Source organism: Nuphar pumila, chromosome 13, assembly GCF_984573655.1.
Source record: "Nuphar pumila chromosome 13, dmNupPumi1.hap1.1, whole genome shotgun sequence".
NCBI lineage: Eukaryota > Viridiplantae > Streptophyta > Magnoliopsida > Nymphaeales > Nymphaeaceae > Nuphar > Nuphar pumila.
In genome coordinates this window covers 71,892,863-71,909,580 of record NC_143261.1, presented here as the reverse complement: position 1 = coordinate 71,909,580, position 16,718 = coordinate 71,892,863, and the positions used below count along the sequence as shown (strand labels likewise).

Here is a 16,718-nt window from a genome sequence, read left to right as displayed (position 1 = left end):
TATTTCACATCCATGGTCGGCAATTTGAGAAACCGAAAATAGGTTTAAATTTAGTTTGGAAACAACTCTTACTTTTGGAACACAAAAATTTTGAGAATCTTTAAAAGAGCCAATACTTGAAATTTTTAAAAAGGTTTCATCGGCCGTAGAGACACAAGAGTCCTTTGAATTGGTGCAAACATCAATAAGTGCATTTTCATGAGGGGTCATATGAAAAGAAGCTCTGGAGTCAAGGATCCAAGAATACGTACCGGGTGATGATGTCGAGACAATAGCCGCACCCGATGTGGAGGAAGAAACTTTTAGTATTTGTTGGAGAGCCATAGATATTTGTCCAAGAGTTTCTTTGATGTCATTGTTCTTGCCTTCATCTTCTTTGGTGGTGGTTTCTTCAAGAGAGGCCACCTTAGGCTTGAAGGTTCCAATAAGCTTTGGACAAGCGGGTTTAATGTGACCCGGCTCATTGCAATAATGACAAACAATCATTTTTCTTCCTCCATTGTAGTTTCCTTGTTTCCCAAAATGAGGAGGCTTATAGGTTCTAACATTGTTACCCGGTTTTGATACGGCAAGGACTTCATCAACATGCTTACTCATGCCAAGCCTTGTCTCCTCTTGAGTGATTTCAGCAATAGCATCCTCAATAGGAGGAAAAATATATCTATGGAGAAGTGAGGATCTCACTTGCTCAAATTCGGGATGTAGCCCAAAAAGGAATTGAAACAATCGCTCTTGTTCCATTTGTTTTTGCCTTAAATCAATATCTTCCATAGAAACTCATTTTGGCTCCAAAAGAGCCAATTCATCCCATAGTGGGTTTAGGGCACTATAATAGTCTTGAATGCTAGAATCACCTTGCTTGGTGGTTCTAATCTTTTCTTGCAAGAAGTATGCTCTCGCAAGATCCTTTTGGGTATAGATACCCTTCATAAAGGACCAAGCCTCATTGGCTCTACGAAATTTAGCTATATTATTAGCACATACCTTAAGCTCAACATTGTTCATAAACCACGCAAGGATTTTTGCGTGATTGCTTTCCCAATCTTCCACTTCTTTTTGATGATTTTCAATGGTCTTGAGGCGAGCATCTCCTTCAAGAGCCTTTTCTTGACCTTCTTCGTCCTTTGTAAGCATAAGCTTAGGTTCCAGAACGGTACCCATGACAAAACCCCAAAGCTTCTTTTCTTTGAGATTATTTTCCATTGCCGATGCCCACATCATATAATTCTTTCCATTGAGCTTGAAAGATAGGTCAATCTTTGCCTTCATGATGTTGCCAAGAAGTGAGAAGATATTCACTAAATATGAGATACACGAACCACACCTTTTCTTCAAGAATCGAGTGGCTCTGATACCATGTAATGAGATATTGCAGTAATATAAAGAGTGGATACAAGCACTTACAACAATGAATAAAAGAGACAATATCACAAGTCCACAAAGGGACAATACAAGCACAAGCCTTTAAGAAGGCAACAATATAAAAAGCCTCTTATTGAGAAGAGAGAAAGCTCTCAAGAATAAGAAATATACAAGGGGTTCACCCCTATTTATACAAGAGGGAGAGGAGCAAAGGGATGGCCAAAAGGCCTCAAAAGGAGAGCCAAAAGGGGGCTCCCATAGAGTCGTTGGGAGCCCCCAACGGTCACATTTGTGACCGTTGGGGGCTCCAACGACTCTAAGGTTGGAGCCCCTTTTAACCCTCAAAAGAAATAAAAAAAGAAATAAAAAAATAAGAAAATAAAATTACATTTTATCAAAAAACGAAAATAGTTGTTTTCTAAAACAACTATGTGAAATTACAAAAATACCCCTATCGGGTATTGATGTATATATATATATATATATATATATATATATATATATATATATATATTAGATATATATATATATTAGATACATTTTAACAATAGCATCCCCCCAGTATGAGGGTGGCATATTTGATTGCAACATAAGAGTGTGAGTTACATCTAGAAGATGCCTATGTTTTCTCTCAGCAATGCCATTTTGCTGAGATATACGGGCACAAGTAGTTTGAGGACGGATGCCACGATTTCGATAAAATTGTAATAATTCATTGGACTTGAACTCGAGAGCATTATTAGTGCGGATAATCTTGACAAGAAAATGAAAGTGAGTCTTTATTTCAATGACAAAAGACATAAGAATGGAGGCAACCTCCGACCTTTCTTTTATTAAGAAAACCCATGACAATCTGGAAAAATCATCAACAATAACTAAGTAATAACGACACTGAGATCGACTAGGTACTCTACTAGGTCCCCATATATCAACATGCAAAATCTCAAATATTGCTTGACTCGATGGACTCTGACGAGAAGGAAAGAAGCTTCTGTGATGTTTGCCCAATTGACAGGCGTCACACTAAAATGAATCAGACGGAGAAATCTGAGGAATAAGTCTACGAAGCTTTGGCAAAGGAACATGACCAAGGCGGAGATGCCACTGATAGGTACTGGAAGATGGCTCAGACACAGAATTCATGGATCCAACCGCCTGATGTAGATAATAGACACCACCCTCCTCATGGCCTCCACCAATACTCTTCCCCGTCAGCAAGTCCTGAAAAATACAACACACAGAATCAAATATCACCCTACAGTTATTTTCCTTAGCAATACGACTAACAGATAGTAAGTTCTGAGGAAATGAAGGAGCATAAAGGACATTAGTCAATTAAAGTGTGGGGGATATAGGAATGTTTCCCTGGCCTACAACAGGAGAAGATCTCCCATCAGCAAGTATAACATTGCGAGGTTCAGCAATAGGATGTAGCTTAGAAAAATTATGAGAAGTCCCACACAAGTGTCTAGAGGCACTCGAATCAATAATCTGTCTACTACCTTGATAACTCAAGTTATCACCTGTAGAGCATGCCACATCAGCAACAGGCATAGGAGCACTCGAACTAGGAAGCCGGTGAGACACCAATTCATCATATTCTGCACGACTGAGAATAACTGAATCGTTGAAGGAGGTAGTGGGGTTCTCTGCCTCGAGTTTAACAACTTGAGCCTTGAACACATTTGATTTAGGTGATGGGATAGGAGGTTGACCAGTCTTATCCCAGCACCTATCTTAAAGATGTCCAAGTTTACCACAATATGTACATTGAAGCCTTCCTCTTTCTCCAGTACTGCGACAGCGACCTCTTCCTCGAAAATTCAAGAAAGTACCTCTTCCACGACTTGAGGTGATTGCTAGGGCTGATGCCTGTGATTCAGATTGAGTTTGAGGAAGAGTGATGGCAAGCCTACTCAGACGATTATAGGCTTCTGCAAGAGTAGGAACATCAAAACTAGTTAGCATTTGGACTTTGGCAACTGAGAATTCCGATGACAACCCTGTAAGAAATCGAGCAACCGTAGTCTGCTCCTGATAGGTCTTTTGTTTGGTGTAGCATAAGGGTATGTGTGCATTTAGCCTCTCAAAAGCATATTTAACATAGGCATAGTATTTGGCTAAAGTCTGATCTCCTTGCTACAACTGATAAATCTCATGCTCAACTTGTAGAATACGACTCACATTAGTTTCATGAGAATATGTATCACGGAGATTGTCCCACATTTGTTTAGCTGAGGTGTAATAAATCAGTCCATCAGCTATATGAGGTTGTACATTGTTCATTATCCATAACATCACGATGTCATTGTCTTCGTCCCAGGTGACATATTTTCTTGTTCTTTCAGTGGGTTCCAATTCCAACAAGATGTGCTTTTTCCGATGACCCGAAACCGACATCATGAAGGTGCGAGACCACCTTGCATAATTAGAATCATCTAGCTTAACTGAAGATCCATATGAAAATGGATTTGCAAAGGCCTTATATTCACCAATGGCCTCTCCCTTTTGGTTATTATCTAAAGCACGTGACTCAGCCATTAAAAAAATTCCTTCACCAGGGACAGCAAAAAAAATTTTAGCAACCCAACTATTTCTGTGCAACAAGAGTCTCCTGCATACTTTGTTTCTAGATCAGAATAGTGATCAGATCACTACCACAACCACAAAATATTAAACAACGACTATCGATTTCAAGATTAGAACAACTACCATTTAATCTTCCACAGCAATGATCTAATCGCAGGCATTCAACAGCGACTGATCACTATTTTTAGATTTGATCGCCGACTGCAATAGTTCAATTGCATCCATTAAAAATATTTTAAGCCCAAGACGATATCAATCCGATCTAACCGTGATCTATTTATTTTTTTTCTTCGATTCAGTCGATGTCTTCAGATCTGATATCTTCCCTTATGCTTCACGATGATCAGACACGATCTACAATCAGCAGCAGCTTCTCCACGATCAGCAACTGCAGCGTCTTCAAGATCCACGAGCAGTTCACGATCCACACATCTGATCCTTCTTCACGATCTACGATCAACAGCAACAGCGTCTTCAAGCCACAAGCAGTTCACGATTTCAGCAGCTTCTCCACGATCAGCAACGGCAGCGTCTTCAGGATCCACGAGCAGTTCACGATCCTCCTTCACGATCTGTGATCAACAACAGTATCACCGTGATCATCAGCAGCAGCAACATCCCAGAAGGGAGACCCGCTCTGATACCATGTTACAACTAACCACCTTTAATCTATTTTAGAGAGACGAGAGAGAGAGAAGCAAAAATGAGAGGAGAGAATGGAGAGAGAGAGAGGAGAGAGTTCGATTAATCATTAACCCTAATCACCTATTTAAATAGGTGATTAGGTTGAACGTGATTACAATTAGGCATACGTGATTATGTTAAATTACGTATGACCACCCCCAGGTTCATGAATATTACTTTTAACAACATATACATCCAAATACTCTCATCACATCATAATTTAGAGTTTGTCTATACAATTTTTGAAAAGAAGATATACCCTTAAAGAGACTTGAGGGCATACAATTTATCTGATAGATACTTAGTTAAACTTCATCTCCCCAAAACACTTTGAGCACTTCACCTCTAAAAAGAAGAGCTCTTGTTTCCAAGACATGCCTATTCATTCTTTTAGCCACTCTATTTTGCTCAGGAGTGTAGAGACATGATCTTTGATGAACTACATCTTTCTCCTGCAGGAACTTTTCAAATGTACAACTGACATATTCACTACCAGAGTCAATTTGAAGTGTTTTAATCTTATTAGCAAACTAATTCTCAATCATAACACAAAGGTTCTTAAAGATTTCAAAAGTTCACTTTTATTTTTCATAAAATATAACTAGGTAAATCTTGTACAATATCTATGAAGGTAACAAAATACAATGATCCTCCTTTTGACAAAATAGACGAAGGACCTCATACATCAGAATGCACTAGATCAAAAGGATTTTCTAATTCCTTATCACTAAACCTGAATGGCAAGGCATGACCCTTTGTCAACCTACAACTCTCACAGTCTTTAACATGATTTGACACAACTAATTTAGACTTGTAAAAACTTCTTAAAGACATAACTTTAGTAACCGAGAGTTGAAAATATGACCCAGTCTCTGGTGTCACAAAATAGACTCATATATGACAGAAGCTCCCAATCTGATCTCAGGCTTCTTCAGCTCACTCATATCAATCTAGTCCAAGTAGTATAAATCCCATCTTCTATGACCAATACCAATCTTTTTCTCTAACAATTATTCATGTACTATGTAGCCAAAATGAGAGAAAGTAACATTATAATTAAGCTTGGTAATTTGACCAACAGAAATAAGATTCATAACAATGGATGAAACATGGTAAACTTGAGAAAGATTAATCTTATAATCGAGATAAGAATCAAAAGTAATGGAACCTACTTTTAAGACAGACATAGAAGAACCATCTGCAATGCGATAAACGTCACTACAAGGCTGACAGTTGATTAGAATAGGCTCATGGGATGTCATTTGACATGAAGCCCCTAAGTCTATTAACAAACTAGAAGAACCTGAGATACCTGAGAAAGCAGAACCAAAGGAAGAGGCTGAAGTAGCAGAAGAAAGGACTACAACTGATTGGGCAAGAAGTTGCAATTGTTGAATATGTTGTTAGACCTTTTCCAACAACTGAAGCTGACCACCACCTAATGATTCTTAAAATCTTACAGATGAAAGACCAACAGACTGAGTGCCAATATGAGAGAAATTATCCTTGGGCTTTATGCCCTCACCATCAGAAGATGTTGCATAAACTCCGCCTATCTTTTTCTTGAGAATTGGATAATAATTTTTCATATGACCAAAAATCTTACAGTAGTGACATTGAATAGATCTTAGGTAACCTCTCCCTCCAAAACTCAAATCACCTCTTCCCCAAGCTCTTTCACTACCTCTACCACCAAATATGTCACCCAGTTGCTGAGAAACTGTTATGACATTGCCACTAGATGAATAGGTTCCAAGAGACTTCATCTTGGTCTCTTTTGCAATCAACTCTGCAATGACCACGGAGAGTAAGTGAGAACGATGAAAAATTGCACTCCTTGTTCCATCAAACTCTGATTTGAGAGTCATAAGAAACTCAATAACCTTATCAGTTTCTCTATGTTGGTCATGAAGTCTCAGACAAGTTTGACATAAGGTACATGTCTCACACTTCTCACATTTTTCACATTTTGTTTGGCCCTCCATAAGTGCAAGGGCATCACAAATTCTTTGCATATCCGAATAAAATTCTTCAATTCACTTAAATTTTTTAGTGCATAATCCTTAATTCTTGAGTGATTTGATAATGCATTGCCCAATTCTGTTGCTTGTAGACTTGTCTCAGGTACGCCCAAGCTTCTTTGGCCTTCTAAAACTTAGAGAGATTTATAGTTATTATTTACTCTACTTAACCCAGAACCCATGCCTTACCCCTTACATTATTAATAACCGATTCCTCTATTGCTTTGTCAAAATCAGCACTAGTAGGCTTGGGTTTCACCTTCAAGTCATCCAAGTATCCCCCAAGCCCCCTTCCCACAATTACAGCAGTCATAAAGTCTGCCCAATAAGCATAGTTTGTCCCGTCAAGTTTCACGGAAATAATCCGTATACCTTCTTTCTTCGTACCTCACACAATCCTCAAACTATAATATGAGTTGCACACACGAATACCAATACAGCAAGCAATACCAAATATGTTGTAAGAAAGCAGTGCTTCGACACAAAGCAACTATCACAGCAAGAGGAAAAGCATATCACGAACACACAAGATTAAGTGATCTTGACGAAAACACACACAATCATGCTCCAAAATTTGTATATACTCAACCAAAGACAGTTGCTAACAGGCACAGCAGAAACTAATCAGCCAAACATGCCAAAACATGAAATTTGATGTCCTTTATATAGCCAAATATAGTTACCGCCACCTAGGGACACACCAAAGGCATTAAATAACTCTCCAAAAACACTAAACCTCTCACCGAACCGACTTCCAACACATTCTACAGTAAAAAACAACCCATAAAGATCAATCCAACCCCACTGATCATATCAAAATGGATCAAAAATGCAAATCAGGTCACTGTTCACGCCCTTTTCAGAAATTCAAAGAAAAATCCAAATAAAATCAAATATTGCACCAATGACCACGATTTTTTGATTTTCTGATCTTCTAAAATCAAGATCTACCAAATGGTAGCCTCATATGACACAAACCTCGAAATCTGTATGGTTAGTGATGATGTCAGCACTTTCCGAGACCTTCACACCGAACCTCAAGCACATTGAATGAAGCTTTCTACTCCTCCAAAACACAGCTCTCAATCCCCTCTTTGATCTTGATATGGCTCTGATACCATCTTAATAGGGCAAGAACCATGAAGAGGGCACAAGAACACAATAAGTTCTCTTAAAAGCTAATTCATCCAACTCCAATAATATGGTAAGATAATCAAACTGAAGTTGAAAACCAGAAACCCAACTGGAATCAGTTATTTTCTAGATTTGGTCCCTTGTACAGTATAGTTATAAAAGATAAATGCTATTCAAGAAAGTGCTAGAAGCATGGAAGAGAAGAGAAAATAAAAATATACAACAAAGATAAAGTATTGAGATAGAATAGCCAAGAAATCAAATTTAACAAATTGTTCTTCATCAAAAACTATGAGTTTTTTTCTTTTTTCTTTTATTTATATGGGGAAGCCCATGGGATTTGCACACGAGACAAAAAGATTGTTCACAATAACAAATAGGGAAAATATGATCCTGAACAATAAATGATCACAAAAAATTAAAATTAGAAAGAAAAACTTGAACTGGATGGAACTATAATAATTGAGACTGCTCATAAATGTTTAATAGAATCAGTTTACATGTCGCACTAAAGATTTACAAGAATAAGCATACAATTGGTGTATTGAAGAGCTAAATTTTATGGGACATTATCACGACACTAGATCTTTAGAAAAGAGAAACAGTTAAAGCCCCAAAAGAAACTATACAAAAATCTAATGATATTAGTTACTTGTCCAAAAAGAACAAAATTGAGAAGACACATACCATATTTTTCTGCAAGTTCATTCCAATCAAGCAGAACTTCTTCTTTGTGATCTCCTTTCATGTATCCCAAAAGTGTTTTGGTGACACCAACATGGTTCCCTAGTCTCCTACAAAGAATGGGGTATTCCTTCCCCTTTGGCACACATTGATAATATATCCTAACATAAAAGTTCAATGAAAAAGTAAATGAACACTCTGTCAAAATAAATATGAATATTATCTCTAATATGAACAAAATTCAATCAAGAATTTCATCTGTTCAAACATCATGTGGAATATGCATGTACCTACAAGAGTGCCTTAAACATGCAAAAAGAACTAGACATGCAGAATAATGTACAGTGAATGAGGTGAGATCAAAATACTCAGGAGTCAAAAGCACAATTCACAAGTAACCATAAGGAAATCATGGATTTTCTACACCAAAATGGATATGCATGATGAGCCAACTAATCCAACTAAAAATTTCCTTTCCTACAAGAGAATGAGCACATCTGCCAACTATGTATGAATATTAATGATATATCCATTTCCAAATAATTGGTATCAGCTTAATAATCAAATTGCACTTCTACATTTTGACTGGCCTGTCCTCGATCCAAGCAATGATTGCACGAAAGCATGCATATATGAAAAAAACGTGTATAGTCAATCTTCAAGGAGAATTGGGCTTCAACTGGCATTGCAGTCGTGCCCATTGGATAAACCTTATGTGATGTGCGACACTACAACAGTTTCTGATGATCAAAATGTCATGAGATTTTCCTTCATTGGAATTTTTTGAGAACGAGATTTGTGGCCATAGCCTATAGTTTCAGGTGCAGTTTCATTGGTACTCAATATACCATAGCATATAATGTATCAATTTAATGAATACCAGATACTAGTAAGAAATTTGCTTTGGAAACCACAAATAGAAGTATCCAAAGTTTAAGAAACTCAATCCACTTGTGAAAGTTGCACCATCTCTAGTAGAAACCCATTTATATCACGTGTAAGCAAGTATAAAACTTGTTTCCAACAATATTTATAGTACAAATAGCAATATCATTGCTACAAGGACATTATTTTCAAAAGACTTTTAAATATTATGCCTTATAAAAAGTATAATATAATTATTTATAATATATTACTTTTATTTGTAGATACCTTTATGAAAATATATACTAAGATATTATTGTCTATGTATCAAATTTTTAAAAGTGTGCACCAATTCTTTTAGAAACTTATCAAAGATTGTTAGAAGCTCGTATCATGCTTTTTGAAGTCATAATGATGTGTTTTAAATAAAAACATAGATGAAAAATTTTAAACCCTTACATGCTAGCATAGTCACATGTATCGTTCAAGGTAATTTCATAGTGAGGGTTTTTCTTGGAGATATTTTCAAAACATGATTTTTCTCAAGAGGATCTCTGGAAAATCTACAAAAATTTCGAGATAAGGATAGGAAAATAAAAGGTTTTCTATTATTTTTCTTGTAAAAGATATAAGAAAGAGTTAGAAAAGCTTTTAAAATAAATACAAAAAAAACAAAAGAAGATACTTAAATTATATAAAAAAGGATGTTTTTGAATATGTCGAGAAAATATAGCAATATCTGGTGATAGTTTTGAAAATCTTGAGTAAATATCAACTGGTCTTGAAATACCAATAATATCATGATATTTACAAAATATTAGTGATACCGGTGACTATGAATACTAGTACCAATACCTCGTACCCATTTTTAATAACTATGGTTTCAACTTTCAAGAAAGTAAAAAGCAACGGGCCCACTGTTTGATGAATTATAGTTACTATTTTTATTTTTTTATATATGGTAATCTAAATTACAATGAGAAAAAAGGTTGTTAATTTTAGGAACTCACTCAAAGTAAATACGCAGATCGAGCTCCAAAGTTCACGCAAATGAATTGTGGGACACTGCGAGAATTCTCAGCCGTGAAAATGCGCACTTGGGCATCCAAATGCATGTTGAATGCACAATCTTAGGGCAGCATGGCCAAAAGAAAAAGTAGTGAGGAGCCTACAAAAGCAACTCAACTTCGCCTATGGCATCAAAAGATCGTGGAAACGTTTTCTCCTACTTCTTCCCAAGCTCACCTCAAAATCAGGCATTTGTTTTCCTTTTCCAATGCATACCTTTGGAGACAAATCATCGTGATATTCTATAAAATATCACCAGAAAATAACCATGATGTTCAGATATACATTAAGCCTCCTATAAAATTGTGATACGTGAAACTTTACCGCCATTTTTATACTACTCACATTACAATCAACATCTTGCAAAGAGAAAAAAGAAAATCCCTTTCATTGATAACGTGCTGAGTTAAAAAAACCTAAGAAAAACAAAAAACTAAAAAAAAATGGTCGAAAATCTCCAAGAAAAGTCACCGCATTCTCAACCCCTATTTTGATCAAGTAGGAGGAGCCCCAGCTTAAAAATGTAAAAATGGCATTTACGTAATTTCCTCATAAGCCACAAGGGGGCGACTCATGAACATCAAGTTGATGGAACGTCACAAGTCCGAAGCTTACAGGTGTTGGTCCCTTGCTGCAAGGCTGAAGCTAGGTTTACTTCCTGGTGGGCAAGGGAGGCATGGTGTTTTTTCACACCAATGAGCTCGCGAATGACCGAGGTGGTTTTCCTATTGAAAAAAGTTTCAAAATATACATTATTTTGCAAAGTTTTGGTGTTTTATTGCTTCCTACCAAAAGTGCTTTGAAAATGTTTAGTCTCATATCTAAGAGGAAGAGATTTTTTTGGTGGTTTAAATAGAGATTTTATTTTTTATTATTTACTTTGATAACCCTTGTGTGTTAGAGTGGCTTGCGGACGTTGTTGCGCTTCACGCAGGAATGGATGTGTCGTTCACACACACGCGTGTGCGTATGCGCGCAAGGGCGCTTGAGGCGTAATGCGGCATTTTGATGGCGCACTTCGCGGGCTCGCTGTGGCGTGAGGCGCATGTGAGGCGTCGAGGTCTGCTTTGACCAGACCTTAATCTTTGACCAAACTGTTTTGACTTTCCGTTTCTCGATTGATTTAGCCGTTTGGATCACTTTAAAAGGCATTTATATAGTGTTTATGAGGTGTTGTGACTGTTGGATGGTTTTGGAGGTCCTTGACCATTGATCGAAGGTATATGACTGTTCAGAGTCATTTTCGTCCAATTTTTAAACCGTTGGATTATGGCCATTAATTTCATTTATCACAAAAAATGTGTTGGCCTTCCTAAAGTTTATAAATCTCTTCATTTTCGACTTTTGGTTCATCAGATTTTCTGATTCTCAAGCTTTCTCTCTTTCTATTTTTTTACTATTGTTTTGGCTTGCTAAGTTCATGTGTAGGAGAGGTCACCTAATCTTATGAAGGTGTGACACTCTTGAAGTCCAAGCCTAGTTGTATCATGGGAACTCAATCACAAACAACCCCTTTTCACATTTTCGAAAATCCTGAAGTGGGGCAATTGAAGTCTTAAAGATAGCGATCTTAAGAACGTGCCTATATGCTTGGTATCTCAATTTTCCTAAATCTTGTTTTGGGACATTGCTTATTCAAACAATTTTAGAACTTCAATATGGCCTCTGGTTTGACATCCAACTCCATCAATTTATTCAGTTGTGACCTTGAGAAGCTCGATCGATTTGATGGGTCAAACTTCAAGTAGTGGCAATTGAAGGTCTCCTTCCTGTGTTCGATTTGCACATCGACTATGCCTCAAAAAAATCTTGTCTCATTGTTATTATTGGAGAAGTTGAGACAGAAGAACAACAAAAAAGAGAGAGAGAAGTGTCACACAAACAACTACTGATGCAAAGGGCATATTTTGAACACTTAGTGAATTCTTTGCTTGACTTGTATTCTCCTTTGGAGTCGGTTAAAGAGTTGTGAAATGCTTTGAAGATCAAGTACAATGCAGAAGATGTTGTAAATAGAAGGTTCTTCGTAGACCAGTATATTAATTTTTCTATTGTTGATGATAAGCCTATACTTGCTCAAATGCATGAGATGCAAATTTTGGCATATTAAAATCAAGGGAGAAAGTATGTATCTTGATAATGACTTTTAAGTTACAGTTATTATTCGGAAACTACCTAATTCCTGCAAAGAATATAAGAATTACCTAAAACATAAAAATGAGAAAATCACTTTAGATGGTCTTCTTAAGGACATCCGAATTGAGGATGAGACTCATTTTCGTGACAAAAAGAATTTAAGTCCTAAAGAGGGTTATCATAAAGTGAATATTATTAGTAACAGAGGTGGCAAAATCATGAAAACCTAGAGAAATAAAAAGAATTTTGTGAAAGAGAAAAAGATAATTGATAAAAAGAAAATCAACTACTATGTATGTGGCAAGTTAGGCCATTTTGCTAGAAAATGCAGAGAATAGAAGAGAACTGGTCCCAAGCCCAATGAGTAAGATGAGAGGCTTGTTGTCGTAATCTTTGAAACCTTCGTGGTGGTTGTAAATAAGGACTTGTACCTGAATACTAGAAGCATTGTTCACGTGGCAAACGATAGAACTTGTTGAAGTCGTATGAAGTAGTGGAGGAGGAATTAAGTTCACCTCCTAGAAAGTCCTGATACTTGAGAATGTTTATTATGCTCCAGAAGTTTGTAAAAACTTAATCTCTACAGAACTACTATCACGAAATGATTTCAAAATTATTATTAAGTCTGAGATTGTAACTGTGACCAAAGGAAAATTTGTTGTAGGCAAAGGGTTTGCTACTGGTGGTATGTTCAAGATGAGTACAAATGAATCAGTTACTTCTGTTTACATAGTTAACTCTTATTTTCTTTGGTATTCATGATTAAGACATTAATTCACGCAGCATTTATAATATAAATAATTTTGATCGGCTTCCTTGTCATGTCAAAATAGAATATAATCATAAGTGTGAGACATGCATTCAAACTAAGCTAACTAAACTCTCATTTTCTAGTGTAAAAAGGAATTATAAATTGCTTGAATTAATGCATTTAGATGTGTGTACGATAGATAATGTTCTAAGTCATGGTGGTAATAGATATTTCATTAGCTTTATAAATGACTATTCTAAATTTTGTTATGTTTATTTGATAAAACATAAATCTGAAGTATTTTTCAAATTCGTTCTTTCTTTCTGAACTACAAAATAGATTTAAAACCAATATTGTACATTTAAGAACAAATAGAGGAGGTGAATAAATACTTAGGTGAAGAATTTGATAAATTATGTAAAGATAATGGTATTATTCATCAAACATTTGTTCCTTAAACTCCTGAATAGAATGGTGTAGTTGAAAGAAAAAATAGAACAGTTGTAGAAATGATGAATGTTATTCTTCTTAATACAGGCCTACATCCCAACTTTTGGGAAGAAGCTCTACTTAGTGCTTATTATATTATAAATCATGTTTCTTACTCTAAATATGATAAATCACCTTATGAATTGTGTTTTGGTAAGAAACCTAATCTTATCTATTTTCGTGTTTGGGGTTATTTAGCATATATTAAAATTTTAAAAAATAAAATAAAAAATATTAGACCTAAAGCATTGAAATGTGCATTTGTTGGATACAGTGAATATAGTAAAGCATATAGATTTCTGGATATTGTTAATAATGTTATTATTGAATCTAGATGCATCTTTCATAGAACATAAAATGCATTTGATTCTCTTCTTGATGGTAGTCGTACTCTAGTTGTTGAACATCCTAATAATGACACGATTGAATATTCTAATTATTATAATATTTAACCTAAAAGTGAAGTTAGACACAGTAAATGCATTAAAAAAATAACTAATTTTGGTTTTGACTTTTATACATTTTTTATAAAGAATGATCTTGTGTCTTTTAAAGAGGTTATGTCTTCTCAAGATGTATTTTTTAGAGAAGCTATAAATGATTAAATTGATTTAATTATGTCTAATAATGTTTAGAAATTAGTAGATTTACTTGGTTGCAAAACTATTAGCTACAAATGGATTTAAAAAAAAAAGTTAAAAGTCGATGGTACAATTGATAAATTTAAAGGTCGTTTGGTTCTGAAGGATTTAAACAAAAAAATATTGATTATTTTGATATTTTTGCTCTTATAACCAGAATAGCTACTATTAGAATTTTGATTGTCCTAGTTGTCATATATAAGCTTGAAATTCATCAAATGAACATGAAAACAACATTTTTGAATGAAGAATTAGATGAAGAGATATATAAGGAGCAGCCTGAAGGCTTTATAGTGCTAAGATAAGAAAACAAAGTTTGTAAACTTGAGAAATCCTTATACGGATTAAAGCAAACCCCTAAACAATGGCATGAGAAATTTGATAGTTCTCTAGTAAACCATGGTTTCAATATACATGGTGTTGATAAGTGTGTTTAAAGTAAAGTAAATTATAATTCTATTATTATAATTTGTTTATATGTTGACGACATGCCTATTTTGGGTTCTAATATTGAATATGTAAACTAAGCAAAAAGATTTTTATCTTCTATGTTTTATATAAAAGATTTTGGTGTTGCAGATGTTCTTTTAGGAATCAAAATTGTGAGAAATGATAATGACATTGCATTATGTCAAACATATTATATTGAAAAAATTCTTATAAAATATGGATATATTGTTTGTTCACCTGTATATATCCATATGATCCAAACATGAAATTAGCTTATAATGATTGTATAAATATTCGACAATTAAAATATGTTAGACCAGATATAGCCTTTGCAATGAGCAAGGTGTGCAAATATACTAATAATCCTATACATCAATATTGAAATGTTGTGAACAGGATTATTAGATATCTTAAACACACTTTAGATTACGAGATCCACTATATTGAGTTTTCTACTATACAATGATACAAGTTGAAACATTGAATTTGAAGATTTCAAATCAACGAGTGGTTGGGTTTTAACCTTGGTGGAGGATCAGTTGCATAAAGTCTAAAAAAAAACTTATATAACTCATTCTACAATGAATCTAAGTTTATTGTTTTTGTATTTGCTTGTAGAGAAGTTGAGTGGCTTCAAGAATATGTTAGTAGATATTCAATTATCAGAGAAGTTCATATATGTTATTTCAATGTTTTGTTATAGTCAATCAGTTATACGTAAAGCCTCTGAAATACAAAAAGTCTAGACATATTAGTTTAAAACACAATTTTATAAAACAAATGATTAATGATAATATTATATCTTAAAAATATGAAAAGTCATGTCAAAACTTGGCACCCATTAACAAAAGGCCTTTGGAGCGATGTCATTATTAAACCATCGAGAAAAATAAAAATTAAGTCATCGTTCAAGGATACCCAACAGAAGTGGGGCAATTGAAGTTCTCATGAGAGCTATTTAAGAACGTGCATCTAGGCTTGGGATCTAAATTTTCTTAAATCTTGTTTTTGGTAACCATTTTTTTTAACATTCCCCTTATCATCATCAACAACAACAACAACAAGACAAACCTTAAACCCTAGACAGAGAAAGAAAGATAGGGGGGAGGGTGAACCATGGACCGTAGCGCTCGGGAGGGGTGGAGACCTCGGGGGGCATTCGGTGCTTCATCTCGGCAATCAGCTTCTTCTGGAGCCCCTCCGTGTCGGCCATGAAGGCGTCCGCGTAGGCGGCCTCCTCCTCCAGATGCCTCGTGAAATCCGGGTCGCCCGTCTCCCTCATCCAACGGAAGGGATCGTCCCACGACCTGCCGTGCGCCGAGACGCGGAAGGGGAGCTTCCTGGGCGCCGGAAGCCGCGGGAGGCGAGCAGCGGCGAATCGGTGGTCTCTCTTGCAGTGCGTTGAGAAGTGTGAGCGGAGGGTCGAAGGGAAACGCTTCCCTCTGACTCCTAATCTGAAGAAGACGACGCCCAGCATGGTGATCACTCAGCCTGCTCCCCCTTGCTGTGACTGTATCTTTGGGGGAGAAGAGAAATGGGATCCCTTTTTTAGATGGGAAGGAGGGAAACTAAAATGCGGACCCGAAGATGCCAACGGTCCGATTGGTTGGATTGGGTTTGAGATTTAAATATCGAATCTGACAGATATCCAAATCCAATCATATCATTTGTAAACCGTCAGATTTCGTACTACAATTTCATCCGAACCTGAATCCGAATTGACAATATTCTGTTACTATGCCACAGGGACACGCCGTTTTGGGTTGGCGGCGGTACGATGAGTGAACAAGCTGACACGGACTAAGTGGCATCGTTTTCTTTAATAATTTTTAATGACATTTTAAT

At 35.9% G+C, this 16,718-nt stretch overlaps 1 protein-coding gene across 1 annotated transcript in view; it reads right to left on the bottom strand.

Annotated features, from left to right (window-relative positions):
• Positions 1 to 16,417, bottom strand: part of LOC149818677 (Prolyl oligopeptidase family protein) — an 83,293-nt gene extending 66,876 nt beyond the window's left edge. Inside the window, exons 1-2 of the mRNA XM_089983964.1 lie at positions 15,989 to 16,417; positions 8,478 to 8,635 (exon numbers count right to left, since the gene is read on the bottom strand). Coding sequence (XP_089840090.1) covers positions 8,478 to 8,635; positions 15,989 to 16,350 — 520 coding nt within the window. The 5' untranslated portion in view covers positions 16,351 to 16,417. The remainder of the gene's footprint in view (positions 1 to 8,477; positions 8,636 to 15,988) is intronic.
• Positions 16,418 to 16,718: the final 301 nt, after the last annotated feature.